Below are 15822 nucleotides of genomic sequence, written 5' to 3' on the forward strand. Positions count from 1 at the left end.
GCCATACCGAGTGTCCTGAATTGTTAGAATCCTCACAGCCCTGCGAGGTCAGAACTGTCATTTTGCACGTGAGGACACAGAGGCACAGAGAGATTAGTAAATGTGCCTAGAGTTACACAATTAGTAACTGAAGGAGGCATGTCAAGCTTCCCAGCTCTGCCTCCTCGCACCGTTCTGTGAATACAGAAACAAAAGTATTCTAGTCACATGGTAGATGATTGGTGTAGCAGCTTCCTAGAGCTGCTGTAAGAAAGCACCACAAACGGGGTGGCTTACAGCCACAGAAACATTCGCTCGTGGTTCTGGAGCACAGAAATCCAAAATCAAGATGTTGACAGGTCGGTACTCCCTCCAAAAGCTCTTTGGGAGGGCCTTCCCTCTCCTCCTGCAGCTTCTGGCAGCCCCAGGCACCCCTTGGCTTGTGGCAGCATCCCTCCAATTTCTGCTTCCATCGTTACAGGGTTGTCTTCCTTCTGTGTGCCTCTATGTCTCTCTTCTTGTAAGGACAGCAGTCATATTGGATTAGGGCCCATCCTGATGCCTTCATCTTAATTATATCCCGTTTCCAAATAAGGTCACACTCCCAGATACCAGGAGTTAGGGTTTCAACATATCTTTTGGGGTGGGGGAGTGGGGGAGGGGAGGGAGAAGACACGATTCAACTCAACTCTGTAACAGTTGCTTGCCTGAGCCTTCTGGGGCTGAAGATTTGCAGGTGCTAGAGAGGTGTTCAAGACTCCCCGTGCCCTGACACTTTCTCCTTGATGCAGTCAGGACTGAAGGAGTCAGAAGGAAAGGACAACGCTTCTGTATGTTGGTGACATTTCGTGCCCTGGCCAGGTGGTAACTAAAATTAACCATCAGTGGTACTTTGGGAAAAGTGGCTTCCTTAGCGTAAGAAAGCCATATGACAATTCTTCCAGCTTCCTCGACATACCTCATGAAAGGATGGCAGTAGGAAAATGGTGAAAAATGCAGCCAAAACTCCAGGCAGGGGGGTGGAGAGCACAGAACTTGCCTCTAGAATCTGTCTGGTGTGGCTGGGCTGGCAGAGCAGATCCAGACAAATAACAGAGGCTTCATCGGGGGACATGTGAAGAAAGAACAACAATAAAGAAGTGTGTGTGGGGTGGGGAGTCGTTTATTTTCATACTACTTCGGTGAAAACTTAAGAAGCATCTCTCTATTAAGAAGAGGGCAAGGGGGAGAGCGAAGAAGTTTTCGTGCTCTGTCAAACACAGGTGTCCTTAGTTGAAGGGGCTGCTGAGATTTCATAGAGTTGGGAGGTCCTCATTTTGAGTTCCCGGGCCACCTGACAGATGGAACAAGGCCAACAGCAGTGCACCGCGAGCCAGTCCTCACACAGTGTGCCCTAGGGGGAGAGACCCAGTGTCCGTCCGCTCTGGTACCATCACACAGGCCCATGTCCATTCCCCAGGGGCCTCCACAGCACCACCTGCTGGCCTATCCCATGAACTGCTTCCAAAATCCACCAACACCCCTAAGTCAACGCCCAGGCACACAGCTCCCCTGGGTTACCCAGGTGACAAGCGGCCCATCTGTTGACCAACCTTTGCAATTCAGGGGCCTGCCCTTTGGGATGTTGATACTTGAAACCAATGATTTCTCTACCGACATCTTTTTTTTTCTCTTAGGATTTAATATTTTTAAGTTTTTATTTCTTTGAAATGGGTAATAAGTGCACGATCTAAAATTCCCACAGTAAGAAGAGACAGGAAATAAAGTAAATTCCCCCTTCTACAGATGTCCCCAGCCACCCGGTTACCGTTCAGGGTTACCGTTCAGGGGCACCAGTCTTGGCAATTTCTTATCTACACTTCCAGATAAATTCTATGTCTACGCAGGTATATACACATATAGTCTTTTAATGTAAATAGTTTCATACCTCTATGCCTTACTCTTTTTTTTTACTTAAAAATATATATTAGGGATATTAGGGATTCATTTTATATGAATTATAAAGAGATGCCTCCTTTTTTCTTTCTTTTTTACCGCCCACATCTTAATATATATGATGTCTGTCCTCAATCTCTCATTTTACCTCAGTCTCAGCTGCCCTGGAAATTGTCTGGCTCTTTGACGGGTCCCCAGGGGACCCCTAAAGTGAATTCTGCATATGCCACATAGACTATATTTTAACTCAGGCCATCCCAAATATATCCTCCAAATTTGATATAATTCTGTCATTTTCTCTTGATGCAATGAGAGAAACAGAAGTGGCCCATTGACCAATAATCTGTATTATAATAGGTGCCCCTTGGAAATACCCTTCACAATGTGACGTTTTAGTTAACATACATGCTAGTAATGAATGACCACAGAAATTTCTTGCCCTTCTTTCCTAAAGTCTTCCACTAAGTGTGGTGTTTTTAAGCTTCCTCGCCCAGACCTCTCTTTTTTCTTTTTGGAAAAGCGCATCCAAGTTCTCAGATAGATCCAGGTTCACATATACATTCAAACACACTTACCCGTATTTTATGTCTCTCTCTGGTGCCAATTCTCAGTGCAGAGGTGGACCCAGGTAATAATGGCCAACAAAAACACTCTCCATAATGCCTGGCGATGTCACACTCAAGACACATCGGACAAAACAGACCACAGAGACCTGTCAATAACCACATAAAAGAAAGCCAAAGTTCTCAGGTGAGCGCGGAGCAACTCCCCAACTCAAGGAGCATTTACTGCCCTCTGCCATCAGTTTGATGCTGCATTGTCTCCCTGTGATCAGGGACTGTGAATGAATAACCAATTCTCAAAACTCAGTGTATGAAAATTGCCATAAGTGAGGCACATCAAAATTGTCTTCTTTTGTTAAACATCGGCAAAGCTGAGCCTGATACAATTCTGTTAGCATTCACTGCAGTAATTGTTTTCTCCAGTCAAGAGAAAGCATTAAATAATTTTTTTACAGTTGAATCTAACTGTTGCTTCTATTATGTTTATCTAATTTCAATATTTAAAATAGACACATTATATGATACTTTTCAATAACAGGCATCTTTTTCTATGATTGTGATTGAAAGCCCTCTTATGGTACACTGATTCTGCCTGCTATTCATATCAGGACTTTATTCTATTTCTCAGGCCAGAAGGTTATGCTAATTTCTGCTAGTTTAGTGCCAGCCACTGACATCTGCCAGTTTTAATCTGTAAACTATTAGAGGCTTGGTTCCTTGAACATCAACTGGAAACAGTTTGTCATTTATTCATCCACTCATAACTACTGATCCTGTTTCCTACACATTCTGCATGAACCATCTAACACAGAGGTTCTGTTTTAAATACGTTTTGGGTCACAGACCCTTTGGGGAATATGATGATAGCTATGAACTTGCTCCTCAAGGGAAAAGAAAAATACATGCACACAGACATGCAAAATTGTGCATTCAATTTCACGGGGTTCAAGGATCCATTGAAAACTATCAATGGACCGCAGGTTAAGAACCCCTCATATACAGTACTATGTTGTCATCTAGCATTGAGAAAGGTGACAACCTGGATAAATACTAATAATTAGGACTATGTAACAGAAAAAAAAAAAAAAAAAAAAAAAATCTAATCATAACCTTTGAAAAATGCATTCAATAAATGTTATTGAGGCATAATTAAATACAAGAAAATGCAGAAATCATAAATGTTGACAATGATATTCACCCAAGTAACCAAAGTGCGGAATGCTGCCCTCACCCCAGGGAGTTCCTTTGTGTCTCTTCCCAGAGGGTCCCAATCTCCCCACCCCCACCCCCCATCCCAGTCCATAGGAAACCACAGTTCTGATTTCTGTTCCCATAGGTGAGTTTTTACCTCTCCTTGGACTTCATATAATGGAATCCTGTTTACTTTTGTAACAGTCTTTTGTTCAATGCCATGTTTCTTGAGATTCATCTATGTTGTTATGGGAATCTATAGTTTGTTCTTTTTGCTGTTGAATAGTATTGAAATGTATGAATATTCCACAAATTGTTTATCCATTTTGCCACAGATTACTCCAATTTTTGCTATTAGTCTTATGAATAAGTACTAGGAACATTCATATACGAGTCTTTATGTGGACATACAGTTTCACTTCACTTGGGTGGATTCCTGACAATGGAATTGCTAGGGCATAGGGTAGATTTATGTTTAACTTTACAAGAAACTAACAAACAGTTCTCCAGATTAGGTGTACAATCTAACACGCCACCAGCAGTGTATGAGAGTCCGTTGTTCCACATCCTCACCAACATGCGCTGTTGTCAGTCTTATCTTAGCCATTCTAACGAATGTGAAACGGTAGTGAGCACAGCCTTTAGTGCACCAGGCGCACAGGCTCACACCGTGTCACCAGCACACGACTTCTCGTCCAAAGCCTGTCTCTGCCCACCGGTCCCTCCCACCCACCCCAACAAGAGAGAATGCAAAACTCCACTCCCAGATTCAATGACCAAGAAGCAAAAAGCGAGGAATGAGCCTTTATCTCAGAACCTCCAAGGAATGTTCCAGGAGTCTGGACTTCTTCAAGGTGGCATGGGGGTGAGGCAGCACATGTGCGCCAAGGGCCTGAGGAATGGGGCGGGGGCGGGGGGATGGGCTCCAGGGAGCAGTCTATCTCCAAGGAACATAACCTCTATTTCATTCAAAAGTCTGAAGATAATCACTACATCATGTACGGGAGGCAACGCGTGGCTGAAAACAAACTCTGAATTCAGCCTTGAGTAAGTCTGGGAGGTTTCACTCCATTTTTTAAAAAATTGTTACCCCAGTGAAATCAGCAGACTCCACCCAGCGCTGACAACGGCAAAGGGCCCAGGAAACTTACAGCGAGTTCAGAGTGGTCACACTGCATGCAACCTTGAGTTAAGGGACTTTGAAATCCCGGCACGTGAAAATCAACCAAATCTCATTTTGTGCGTGCATTACAAAATAGTGTAAAAATCCTTGCAAATAAACAATTAATCAAAAGCAACACTTTACCTGGCAAAGAGAAATGCCCACCATCCTCAGTAAGTATATTGTAAAGAAGTTGTTGTTTTGTACAGTGGAACTCCTGTGACTTATTTTTATGACTTGTATGCTTTTTTTAAAAATACATGCTGTTTTTTTATTTAGTTTTTTCATCATATAACCATGTTATCTAAGTGTGCATTAAGAGGTGGTACTAGATGCTGAAGGAAACAAACCCAAATTCAATTACCTTGGGAGAGAAATCAAATATGATTTTTTTTAAAAAGAAAAACACTATGGAGGCCAAACTTTTATTACATAACAGCTAATACTCATACAAATTTAACCCTGTGCCAAGCTCTGCTAAAAATCCTTTGCATTAACTCATTTAATCCTCACAATAATCCTATAAATTATACTCTTACTACGCCGATTTTACAGATGAGCAAACTGATGCCCAGAGGATTTAAGTAATTCCCCCAAGTTCATACATTTAGTAGAAAGGGGCAGAGGCCAGATTGGAACTCCGGTAGTCTGGCCCCAAAGTCTTACCTCCCACACATAGCACATGTCCATGTCCTCATGTTTTACGTGTTTATCTATATGCCACTAAGGCTGTGGGCTTGTATGCTCCAAAACAGTAATCTCACCACCACTACTTTGTATTTCTCCCTGTGGGACAGTCTTAATTCATGCCCCTTCTTTAGGAAAGCTCCGTCGTGGCAGGTATCAGTGTCCACACAGTGACGGAGTGCAGTGGGATAAACACGAGGGGATCACACCTCAGGAATGCCCGAGAACAGCGTGATGGGATCCTTTGTCTTGAAGAGTCTCTAGAAGACAATTTTGTAACCTCTATCACAGGCCAAGGGGAAGTATCCAGAATATACAGGAAGTCCTACAGATCAATATATGAGGGACTAAACAAAAGAATAAAATGGGCATAAGACACAAGCAAGTAATTCACCAAAGAGGAAACGCAAAGGGCCAACGACACACCTGGAAAGTTGCTCGATGCTGTCAGGAATCAGGGAAATGCATATTAAGACCATCGGAAATCATGTATTACCCATAAGAAGGGCTCATTTTCCCAAGTTTTTATAATACCAAACGTTGTGGGGAACCATGGGGCATAGGTGCTCCATGCACTGGTGGCAGTGAAAACTGGCACAGCCACTCTGGGAAGCAACGTGGCTGAATCCAGTAAACTTTAAAACCCTCCAGGACCTAGCAATTCCACTTATCAGTAGCTACCCTAGAGTGATGCTGACATGTGCACACAAAGCCCCAGGTACAAAGGTATCCACTGCAGCATTATTTGTAGCTTAAAATTCAAAACAAATGTACACAAACAGATGAAAGTGTAAGCAAACTATAATGATGTAAATGATACTGTGGAATAATTAAGAATGCACTGGAAGATCAATTAAAGCACCGACAGAGTTAAAGCTTGAAGACACATTCTGAGTTAAAAAATCAAATGGCATGATGATATGTACAGCATAATATCATTGATGCTTTGTTTGAAGAGTGAAGGTGTTTAAGCTCAAGAGGGATTTGAGCCGTAAGTTCGGCCTCTTCCTTTTACTCACAGGCCTGGTGGTTATATAAGCACCCACAGCCTAAATATTCCTGGCTCCTTCTCTGAGATGGGCTCCACCCTCATGCATGGAATGTGGTTCATTATTCATCATTCTAACTCATAGGGGAGCTGAAATAAAAAGAAGCAGCCCACACAAAAACAGAGTGTAGAGTCCCAGAGAGCAAAAGTAGAAAAGGTGGGAGGAAATTGCAGCAAGGCACATTTCAGATCAATTATTGCAAAAAGGCAAAACCATCTAACAATAAGAAATGCTCAAAATAGGAATGGGACACACTCACACATTGTGGGTGGGAGTGTAAATTAGTACAACTTCCAAATGGAGAGCCATGTGGCAACAACTATCGAAATTTAAAATGGTATGTGCTGGTTGACCAGCGGTTTATTCCCCAACAATTAGCCAACAGATAGAGCCACACACATGCAAAATGACATCTGTAGGGTATATTCACAGAGCATTGGTTTGAACTGCAAAACGTCTGGAAACCACATCAGGTCCACAATGGGAATTTTTGGATAAATAAATGGAATCTATGCAGCAATTTAAAATACTAGCTCCAGAAGTGCTGACATGGTCTGATCACCTAGCTATATTGTTATATTAAAACAAATGTGCTGAATAGAGTGTTTACGATTGTATTTGTGTAAATTATATACACACACACATACAGTGAAAACATCTGGAAGGATACCAAAATATTAACAATGGTGATCTCTGCCAGCTGAGATTATAGTATACTGCTTTTTTCTTTTATAGCTTTTTGCATTTTTCTTTGTTACAATGATTATTGATACTTCTATAATAAAGAAAATCTATTTTCATTTAAAGAATGTTTATACCTTTACAAGCAGATAGACTATATCTGGATTCAGGTAAGAGTGCTTGCCCCTGGGGAGAGGAATGGGTAAAAAGAAATGATGGAATACCTGATTTTCATACACCAAAGGGGTAGGTACTTTTGAATTTTGCATCATATGTAGGGTAACCTATTCAAAATCATTTTTTCTTTTTTTTAAGCACTGAGCTGGTTCCAAAGGGGAGAAGCCCTCCTCCCTGGAAATGTTCAGCAAGCCAAGGCGTCCAGGTCCTTGCCAGGCATGCTGCAGAGGGGGTGTACATAAGCAGTTGAGGGGCCAGACCAGCTGCCCCCAATGTCCCTAACTCTGAGGCCTTATGGTTCTTTCAATGGAGTGTGAGAAAGAAAGAAGCGAGTGAGAATACAGGTTGACATTCATACGTTGATGACTCGTTCGGGAAATATTTCGAAGCACCTCCTATGGACCAAGTGACCTGCCGGAAACCAGAGCAGTGAGCAAGACAACAGCGGGCCCTGCTGCAGAGCGTGGACAGTTTACCCAGGCTGCAGTGCGGGGACAGGACTCCCAGTCCGAGGCCTGTCCTGCCTCCTTCTTCTTCCGGAAAACCAGAGAGACTCCTGGCCCACTTCATTCTACCCACCTTGGGCGTCTGATGGTTCCTAGTCCACTGAGCTCTTTACTGCCTGGTGCCTACACTGCCCTCCACGGGGAAGGTCGTTTGAGTGGCTGACTGACCCATCTCATGTATCGGCTTAAGTGCGTGCCTCGGAGAGGCCATCCTTTTCCCCGTCCCCTATAATTTCCGTTCATAACGGCCTGTTTATTTCCTTCGTTGCACTTATCACAGCTGTAATTAGTTTATTGACTTATTTGTTTATCGTCTGCCTCCTCTAAGAAACCATCTGTCTCATTCACTGTTATGTCTGGAACACCTATACATAGGTCTACACATAGGTAGGAACTCAGTAAATATTAGTTGAATTACAAACCAATGTTGATTACACCTTCCACATAAACCTTCTCTGGGGCAACATCACAAACATACCTGAAACGGGACGACCCAGCCTTTTACCCACGATGCCACTTAACAGCCCCTGATTTCACCTCTGCTTCATCTGCACATCTGAGCTTTCAGCAGTCACATCTCCAAAGGACACGGAAGCACTTGTTTGCTAATCTGAGTGCAGTGTGAATTCAGGTAAAAGCACAGAGGTGGGAAGAGGGAGGCAGTTCAAAAAGTATATAATTACAATAGAAGATGAAGAAGCAAAATGTCAAAAAGAAATGGAAATCATCACTGTTCATAATGTACCCTTTGCTTAATGGATGACAAACTGGAGCAATAATTCTCGGCATTTAATGGAAAACTGTCCCAGGATAGGAATCTGGCATGGAACAAAGTCATAGCAAGAAGTTCTGCTTTTTGTTCCCCCGTTAGTCACAACCATTTTCACAGTGATTTGCTGGAAATGAAATTTTGTGGATGAAGTAGCCCTTTTAAACAGGAAAGGAAAGAAACCCAGGGTTCATAGCACTCGTACTCCAGCTCTGTCCTGGGAATTACGGTACAGATGTGTAGAAAAGGACATTGCCTTTACATTTTCTTCTAGGACAATTAGCTCAGAGCCACCATGAGCAGTCTCACCAAATGAAAGCGTTCCCAGGGAACAACAATTAAAACACAGAACATTCGAGATCACGGCCCTGTTCTCCATGGATCACACTCATAACTGTAAAGAATACGGTACATATTTACCCACGTCCCTCCTTTCCCCCTTGCCCCTAGAACGGGAGACCTGGTGTGGTTGGTCTGTTGACCACTGATGGGGGCGGGAGCAGAGCTAGGCAATGAAGCAATGTCTAAGGCAGAGACGGTGGTGGGGGGTGGACCTTTCTTGGACCACTTTTTAGGTTCTCCTGGGATTGGGTGGAAATCCCTCTGCAGCAGTCAGTCTAAGTCTCCTGACTCCACCCTTTGCTCTCCACATGCTGGAGAATAATAAAAATGTATAGTAACAATAATATTAATACCTAAGAGTCACTAATTGCATTGTTTTATGTTTGTTAGGGTATTCCTGGTAACCTGCACCCCAGTAGAAAATTTTAGGAAATTATCCCTTCACTGTTGTTGGCAATATTGATAGACCTGTCATTCAAAATGCCCTGGGTCTGGCCAAGCAGCAGGCATGTGACCGAAGCTAGACAAACTGGGCTCCATCTGCTGAAACAGGAAAACAACAGATAACACTGTTTGGGGTTGACCAGACTGTCAGCTAGCTCCTGATAATGCATCTTATCCCTTCTGAGCTTAGTTTTTAGTTGATTGTTTAATTCTGTGAGCTAGCGCATAGCCTTCTAACGAAATCCAATGTTTGTGTGTGTATTAGTTTCCCAGGGCAGCCAGAACAAAATACCACAAACTGGGCATCTTAAAACAAGAGAAATTATTCTCACTGGAGAAGTCTGAAATCAATGTGTTGGCAGGGTTGGTTCTTTCTGGAAGCTCTAAGGGAAGAGTCTGTTCTATGCCTCTCTCCAAGCTTTTGGTGGTTGCTAGCAAGCGTTAGCATTTCTGGGCTTATAGATGCATTACTCCCATCTCTCTGCCTCTGCTGTCACATGGCCTTCTTAGCGTGTTTGTACCCAAACTTCTCTCTTTTTACAAAAACACCAGCCATTGCATCAGGTCACTCACTAATCCAGTATAATCTCTTTTTAATTTGACTACATTGCAAAACCCCTATTTCAAATAAGATCACCTCCAGAGGTTCCAGGTGGACGTGCATTTTTAGAGGACACTATTTACCCCAGTATAGCAAGCAACCAACAAAACTCTGATCTGGTTATGTTCCAAAGCAGTGTCAAGAGTGTGTGCTATATATTACCTGCTTTAATCCTGACAACCACCCTTGAGGTGGGCACCTTTATTATCCCCATTTTAGAGGTAGGAAAATGAAGGTGCAGAGAATTTGTTAAGAGGTCAAATGACCAGTAAGAGGCAGTGCTGGTCATTTAAGATTTAAGGCCAGTGCTAAATCTGATACAAACGTGTTCTCCTAATCACTGCATTATATTCCAGGCTTTGCCCTACTTGGAAATATGTGGATGGCTCCCCAACCCCCACCTACATGCTATGAAAGGGAAATGGTCCACTTCGCAATGTGGGGCTAAGTCTCCACATCCCCAGATGGCTAACCTGCCTTCTCGGTACCTCAGTACTGGGTGACAACCGAAGTCAGAGAACCTGGAAGAGCACTAGAAAGAATCCTGAGAACCAGAGATCAAGGGCCGAAACTGTCTGGTCAGATGTCCACACGGGTAGCAGTGGCAGGAAGAAGCCTGCTGAGAGCTGGGTCAGATGGGCAAAGGGACAGGCACAGAATGCAGGGTTTGGTGCTGGCCAGTCTCCTCCCCTTGAGGCCCAAGCAAGCCTGGGTGATGAGAGCAGCAAAAAACGTTGTTAGAGCTTCTCCCTCAGCAAGACTCTCGGCCAAACAGGGACTTGGGTCATGTAACAGTTCAGAGCTCTGACGGACCCAGCCTGCGAGACTTGGGGACAAATTCAGATCTTCCCATAAGCCTGTGAAGGGCAGGGAGAGTCATATTCTTCAAAAAATACTAGATCCGGGGTCTGCTGGGTTTTGAACTAAAGAGACTATCCCTCAACCATCAATGGGAACCCACCCCAACCCCCCTCCAAGAAAGACTGTGTGACTGAGTTGCTCCCTAGGGCAAGTGCATCAGGTCCTGGAAAGGGACACTGACATGTGGCACCAGAGATGGGTCAGAATGTCCTGAGGTAAAAATAGACTCAATGTGCTTTGAACTTCTAACCCAGGGGGAAATCGTGCAGCTAGAGAACAGTGTTGTTGATACTTCTTTGTAGCTGACCCACTGTCTACAAAGACATCAATCTACAAAGGGGGTTTCACTCTGTGCTAATTCCTATTGTTGTAAGAGTACAACACATTCCTCATAGAAATACTAGAAAGAGATAAGGAAAACTAAAACAAAAATTATTCATTAGCTTACCATCTGGAGACACCTGCTGGAAGCATCTGCATTTGTATCCTTCCAGATATTTTTCTAAATATTTCCTCCCAAAATGGTGTCGAAGGTGCATAGTTTTACCATCTGCATCTTTAATTTAAAAAAACTGCATCCAAAATGTCTTTTCATACCATCAAATGTTATTCTACAACATGATTCTTGATGGCTGTGTAGTAATTCATTGCAGGGATGCCCCCATTGAACACTGAGGTTGGTGCAGATTGTTGCTACAATAACCAACACTGCACAATTTGACGTTGCTGCTGAATTTTTGCACATGATTTATTTCCTTAGACTAAATGCCTGGCAATGTAATTAGTGGGTCAAATTCTACGCAATACTTGAGGTTCTTTTTACACATATTCATAACCACCCACTGTGAAGGTTGTACAATTCACACTCCCACCAGCAGCAGGAAAGGGAGCCCTTTTGGTGAGTCTCTCCCAACACTGGGCTCTGCCATTTAAAAACAATCTTTATGTCACCACTTATTCTATAAAAGCATCCACATCTCTGAAAAGCAAGGTTTTCCCCGCCGTTGAGTACATTTGAGTCACTAGAGGATTAGTCCATTTACTTTCTGTCCTTGTGACCGATAGTTTTTCCACCCACTGACGTCTTGGGAAAGAAGATATAGTAAAGGAGAACTTAAATGAAGAGGGAAAACATACAAATTCTCCTATCCCTGCAGACGTTGAAGAGGCCGGTGCTCCAGTCCCCTCCAGTCTGGACAATCGTTGTGATTGTGGTCCTGCCACTGGCTCCCCGGACAGGCTGCTTCACCACAGCCTGGGCTGGTGCATGGCTCCTGGAGAGTCAAGGATGGTGATTAACTTAGAAACAAAGAAGATGGTGCCGAAGGACAATCATTAAGCCAAGACGCAGTGATAAAGAGGAGATAGGGACCCAATGATGCCAAGTGGCTCAATTCAGAGATCAAGCTGACTTTACCATCCCCCTCCCTCCTCCATCACACCTTCTCTTTTTGCCCCATCTCTATTAATGGCATTATTATTCCAAGTCCTGTCACTCAAACTCAATGTCCCATTTACTTCCTCAGTGTTTCACAAGAGTTAAATTCACAAATTTGGAAGCAAGAGGCCTCAGTTCAAATCCCAGCAAATCTCAGTTCAAATTTCTGGAATAGGAGCCACCTCCTGGAAAGGAAGAAAATGCTTGGAATACAGCCAGTCTAAAGTGCCAGTGAGACATCAGGAGAACGCCCAGCAAACAGCTGGAAATGCTGCACTAGACCTTAGTAAGAGAGGCGGGGATTGGGAGCTACCTTCTACAAGTGTGAAGTACAGCTACGAAACATGCCCAGCCCTTTTATACATGTCATGGACCTCGCATCTGGTCTCCTCGTCCATAAAACTGGATTTAAACTATTCTACCTCCGCTGTTGCCAGGAAGTCTAAACAAGATCATGTACTTGGCACACAGTAGGCATGCAGCCCACAGTAGGCATGCAGCTCACGGCAGCCATTGTTGTTGTTGTAACTGAAGGATCGTGCACATACCATAGGGCATTCCATATGCTTTTCTGAGAAACAAAGAAGAGAGGAAGGAGATCTGGGGCAGCTTCTCAGTTGTCATGTGCGATCCCCAAATACCCTAAAATTCAATCAGGGTAACTAACCATCCTAGTCTGCCCAGGACTATAGGTTTTCCCAAGATGGAGAAGTTTCAGTGCTAAAATCGGGAGAGTCTCGGGCAAGCCAAGAGGGTTGGCCACCTTGATTGACAGCAGAGGGAGGCTTCCACTGGTGGGAGGCAAGAGGCCGACACCAATCCTTCTAGTCATCTGCCCCTATGAGTAATAGTGTTAGATTAATGATGCACGCCCTTCCGCCTTTTGACCTCACTATCCTTCTCCTAGCAGCTAATCACATTCCCCCACTGAATATCCCCACATGCCTTGTGCTTCAGTGTGTGTGGGGGGGGCGGGGGGGGTGGAATGTCACGTCACTATCCTCCTTACTGAAACTTACATACTAAGAGTTCATTCTGCTTTCCACTCCCACCTCGATTACTTCAAACTCTAAACTGAAACCAAAACCCTTGAGTTTTTATTTCAAAAGGGCGGAAGTTATTGGCAGCCACCAGAAATAGTTTCACTTGGTCAGGGTTCAACATTTTAAGTGAAGAATAAAGAGACACCCTTTCACCCAAGCCAGCCCTTCTCTTTGCAGGATCCAAGCCAGGCCAGAAGAAACTCAGGAGTTGCCCCCTTTTGGAGTACACGTGGGAAATGACAGCAACTACTTCCTTCCCAGGCCCATCTTTCTTTGCCCCAGCTCCTTGTTAAGAAGAAATTGATTTGATATTCCAACCAAAGAGCAAAAGCTGGGGGCGGGGAATAAGAAATCACCCTACTGCGTACCTCAAGTTGGAAATAAAATGCCGTTCATCTTCAGATGACATGAGTGAAAGCAACAGAGGAGAGTGTATACCGAGTAAGGAAACATCCTCAGGAAACTTAGAGATGTCATTTCCAAAACAATTCATAGCGACAGGCGTTTTCTTGTCACCTGGGCTATCCCTTTCCCTTTGACAAGAAGATGGCTGATTCTAAACTTGGGTTCAATCCAAAGTGAAACAGCTCTTCTAAGGAATGTTCCTGATATTCTGGAATCTGACATCACAGCAGTGTAACTGACAGACAACTTATTTCTTTCAAGACAGGTAGATACCTAACTGTGGGCATGTCCATCTTACTAATCTGAAGGGAGACACTGCTGAAGATACAGTGTAAGTTTAAGAAAACAACTTCTCTGTGGTGGAAAACCCCTTTGCTCAGAGGTCCCTCTAGTAAACATTTATCTAGCTAAGTGCCACTTAACCTTCCCTTAGGAGACTCAATAGCCCACAGATTTCTGCCAGGCAGTGTAGCTGAGAAGCAGCCAGGGCTTCACGTCATCCCCAGGATGGCTGGTCCAATTCAGCAAGAAGACGGAGTCTCTTGTAACTAACCTGAAAGCAAGGACAGGGACGTCTTTCAGCCCAGACACCATACTTGAATCCATCTCATGAAAGCTTGGTCTCCTAAATTTTGAGCTATGCTGGGCTGTGTCGAGCCTCTAAGGCTTTTCAGAGCTTCCAGAAATCTCCCCCTCTCCCGTGGGCTTCACTGATCACGCTAGGAAACTGGTGCTGCCGCTTAGCCCAGATGAGCCTGGTGAACGAAGCAGGGCGAGGCAGCTGCGTGTTGCCTACTGCTCAGAATCTTCAGGGTCTTAGGAGCCTCTGGATTATGCCTCTTAGGACATGCCTTATGGATGTGTGAGCCCCAGAAACACCGGAAAAGTGTCCTTAGAGGAAAGAATATTAGATAAAATTGCACAATGAGGGGAGGGGTCTGCAATCATAATTCAACGTTACATTAAAAAAGACAACAGGAGGAAACTGCCAAATATACTAAATATTCTGCTCATCAGCCCCTTAGAGAATGATTGTTTAGGGTTCTGAACTTCAAAGCATTTTCTTGAGCAGGGTTGTTAGCAAAAGCCGATGTAATACCTCCCAAATCAAGACTCCTCGCATATAAATTCTTAATTGCCTTCGCTCACTGGGTTCTGGGCAACTCTCACTGTCTTCTTAACTGTAAGAACGCACCCTACGTGAAGGATAGCCATGCTTCTTCGGCTTACCATTCTGTTCCAAGTTCTTAACACAGTGTTTGAAACACAATAAGCACTCAATAATGTGTTGAATAAATGTGCTATATATGCAAATTCAAGTTTATAAAAATAGCAAAAATTAAGAGGTGACTAATCATTTTGCAAAAAAGATTTACAATAGATTCCTTTGAAGAGTGAACAACCATTGTACATGAAAGCTGATTCCATATTTTAAAATTTCATTTCCACCCAACTTTTCCAATCAAATATGTATTGTATGAACTGACTATAAACCACATGGTACACAGCTCCTAAAAATAAATGAAAAAGAGAAAGGGGGGGAAAAAAAAGGAATGATCTTCTTTAAAGAAGAATGACAATTATTTATGGAAAAGAAATGATTGTACTAAAAAACAAAAATCACTATTTTGCAGAGCCCCCACATAATTTATTCAGGAAAGGATTTTCAAGGGGTACTGAAACCATAAGGTAAAAAATTGGGAACAGGACATTCTCAAGGTGCCAAAACATCACTCCACAGACCTCTCATTACAAAGGAAATAATGTCTACTCCAATCCTAATCATCCTCCACATCCCACCTCATGTGTGAAGTCTTATCTGAATCTGGTCCATAGAAACTTCTCCCTCCTCTGACCGAACAGCCCTGAGAACACTGGCCTTGATCAGAAAAGCCCGTTTTCCATGCATGCCTTCCTTGTTTATAAGTGTAACAATGGACCGGAAATACGGAGGCCAGGGTTCTATTCAGTTCTACCACTAGTGTATAG

The 15822-nt window shown here is 43.5% G+C and overlaps 1 protein-coding gene across 1 annotated transcript; it reads right to left on the reverse strand.

Annotated features, from left to right (window-relative positions):
* Positions 1-1170: 1170 nt before the first annotated feature.
* On the reverse strand, positions 1171-14019 carry PLAC8L1 (PLAC8 like 1). Its single transcript, XM_019739034.2, has 4 exons — positions 13797-14019; positions 12085-12221; positions 2490-2626; positions 1171-1372 (listed from the first exon to the last, which is right to left on the reverse strand). Exons 1-4 carry the CDS (start codon positions 13919-13921, stop codon positions 1232-1234), a joined length of 540 nt encoding a protein of 179 aa, XP_019594593.2. The 5' UTR covers positions 13922-14019; the 3' UTR covers positions 1171-1231.
* Positions 14020-15822: the final 1803 nt, after the last annotated feature.

This window comes from Rhinolophus sinicus, linkage group LG10 (genome assembly GCF_036562045.2).
Source record: "Rhinolophus sinicus isolate RSC01 linkage group LG10, ASM3656204v1, whole genome shotgun sequence".
Classification (NCBI taxonomy): Eukaryota; Metazoa; Chordata; class Mammalia; order Chiroptera; family Rhinolophidae; genus Rhinolophus; species Rhinolophus sinicus.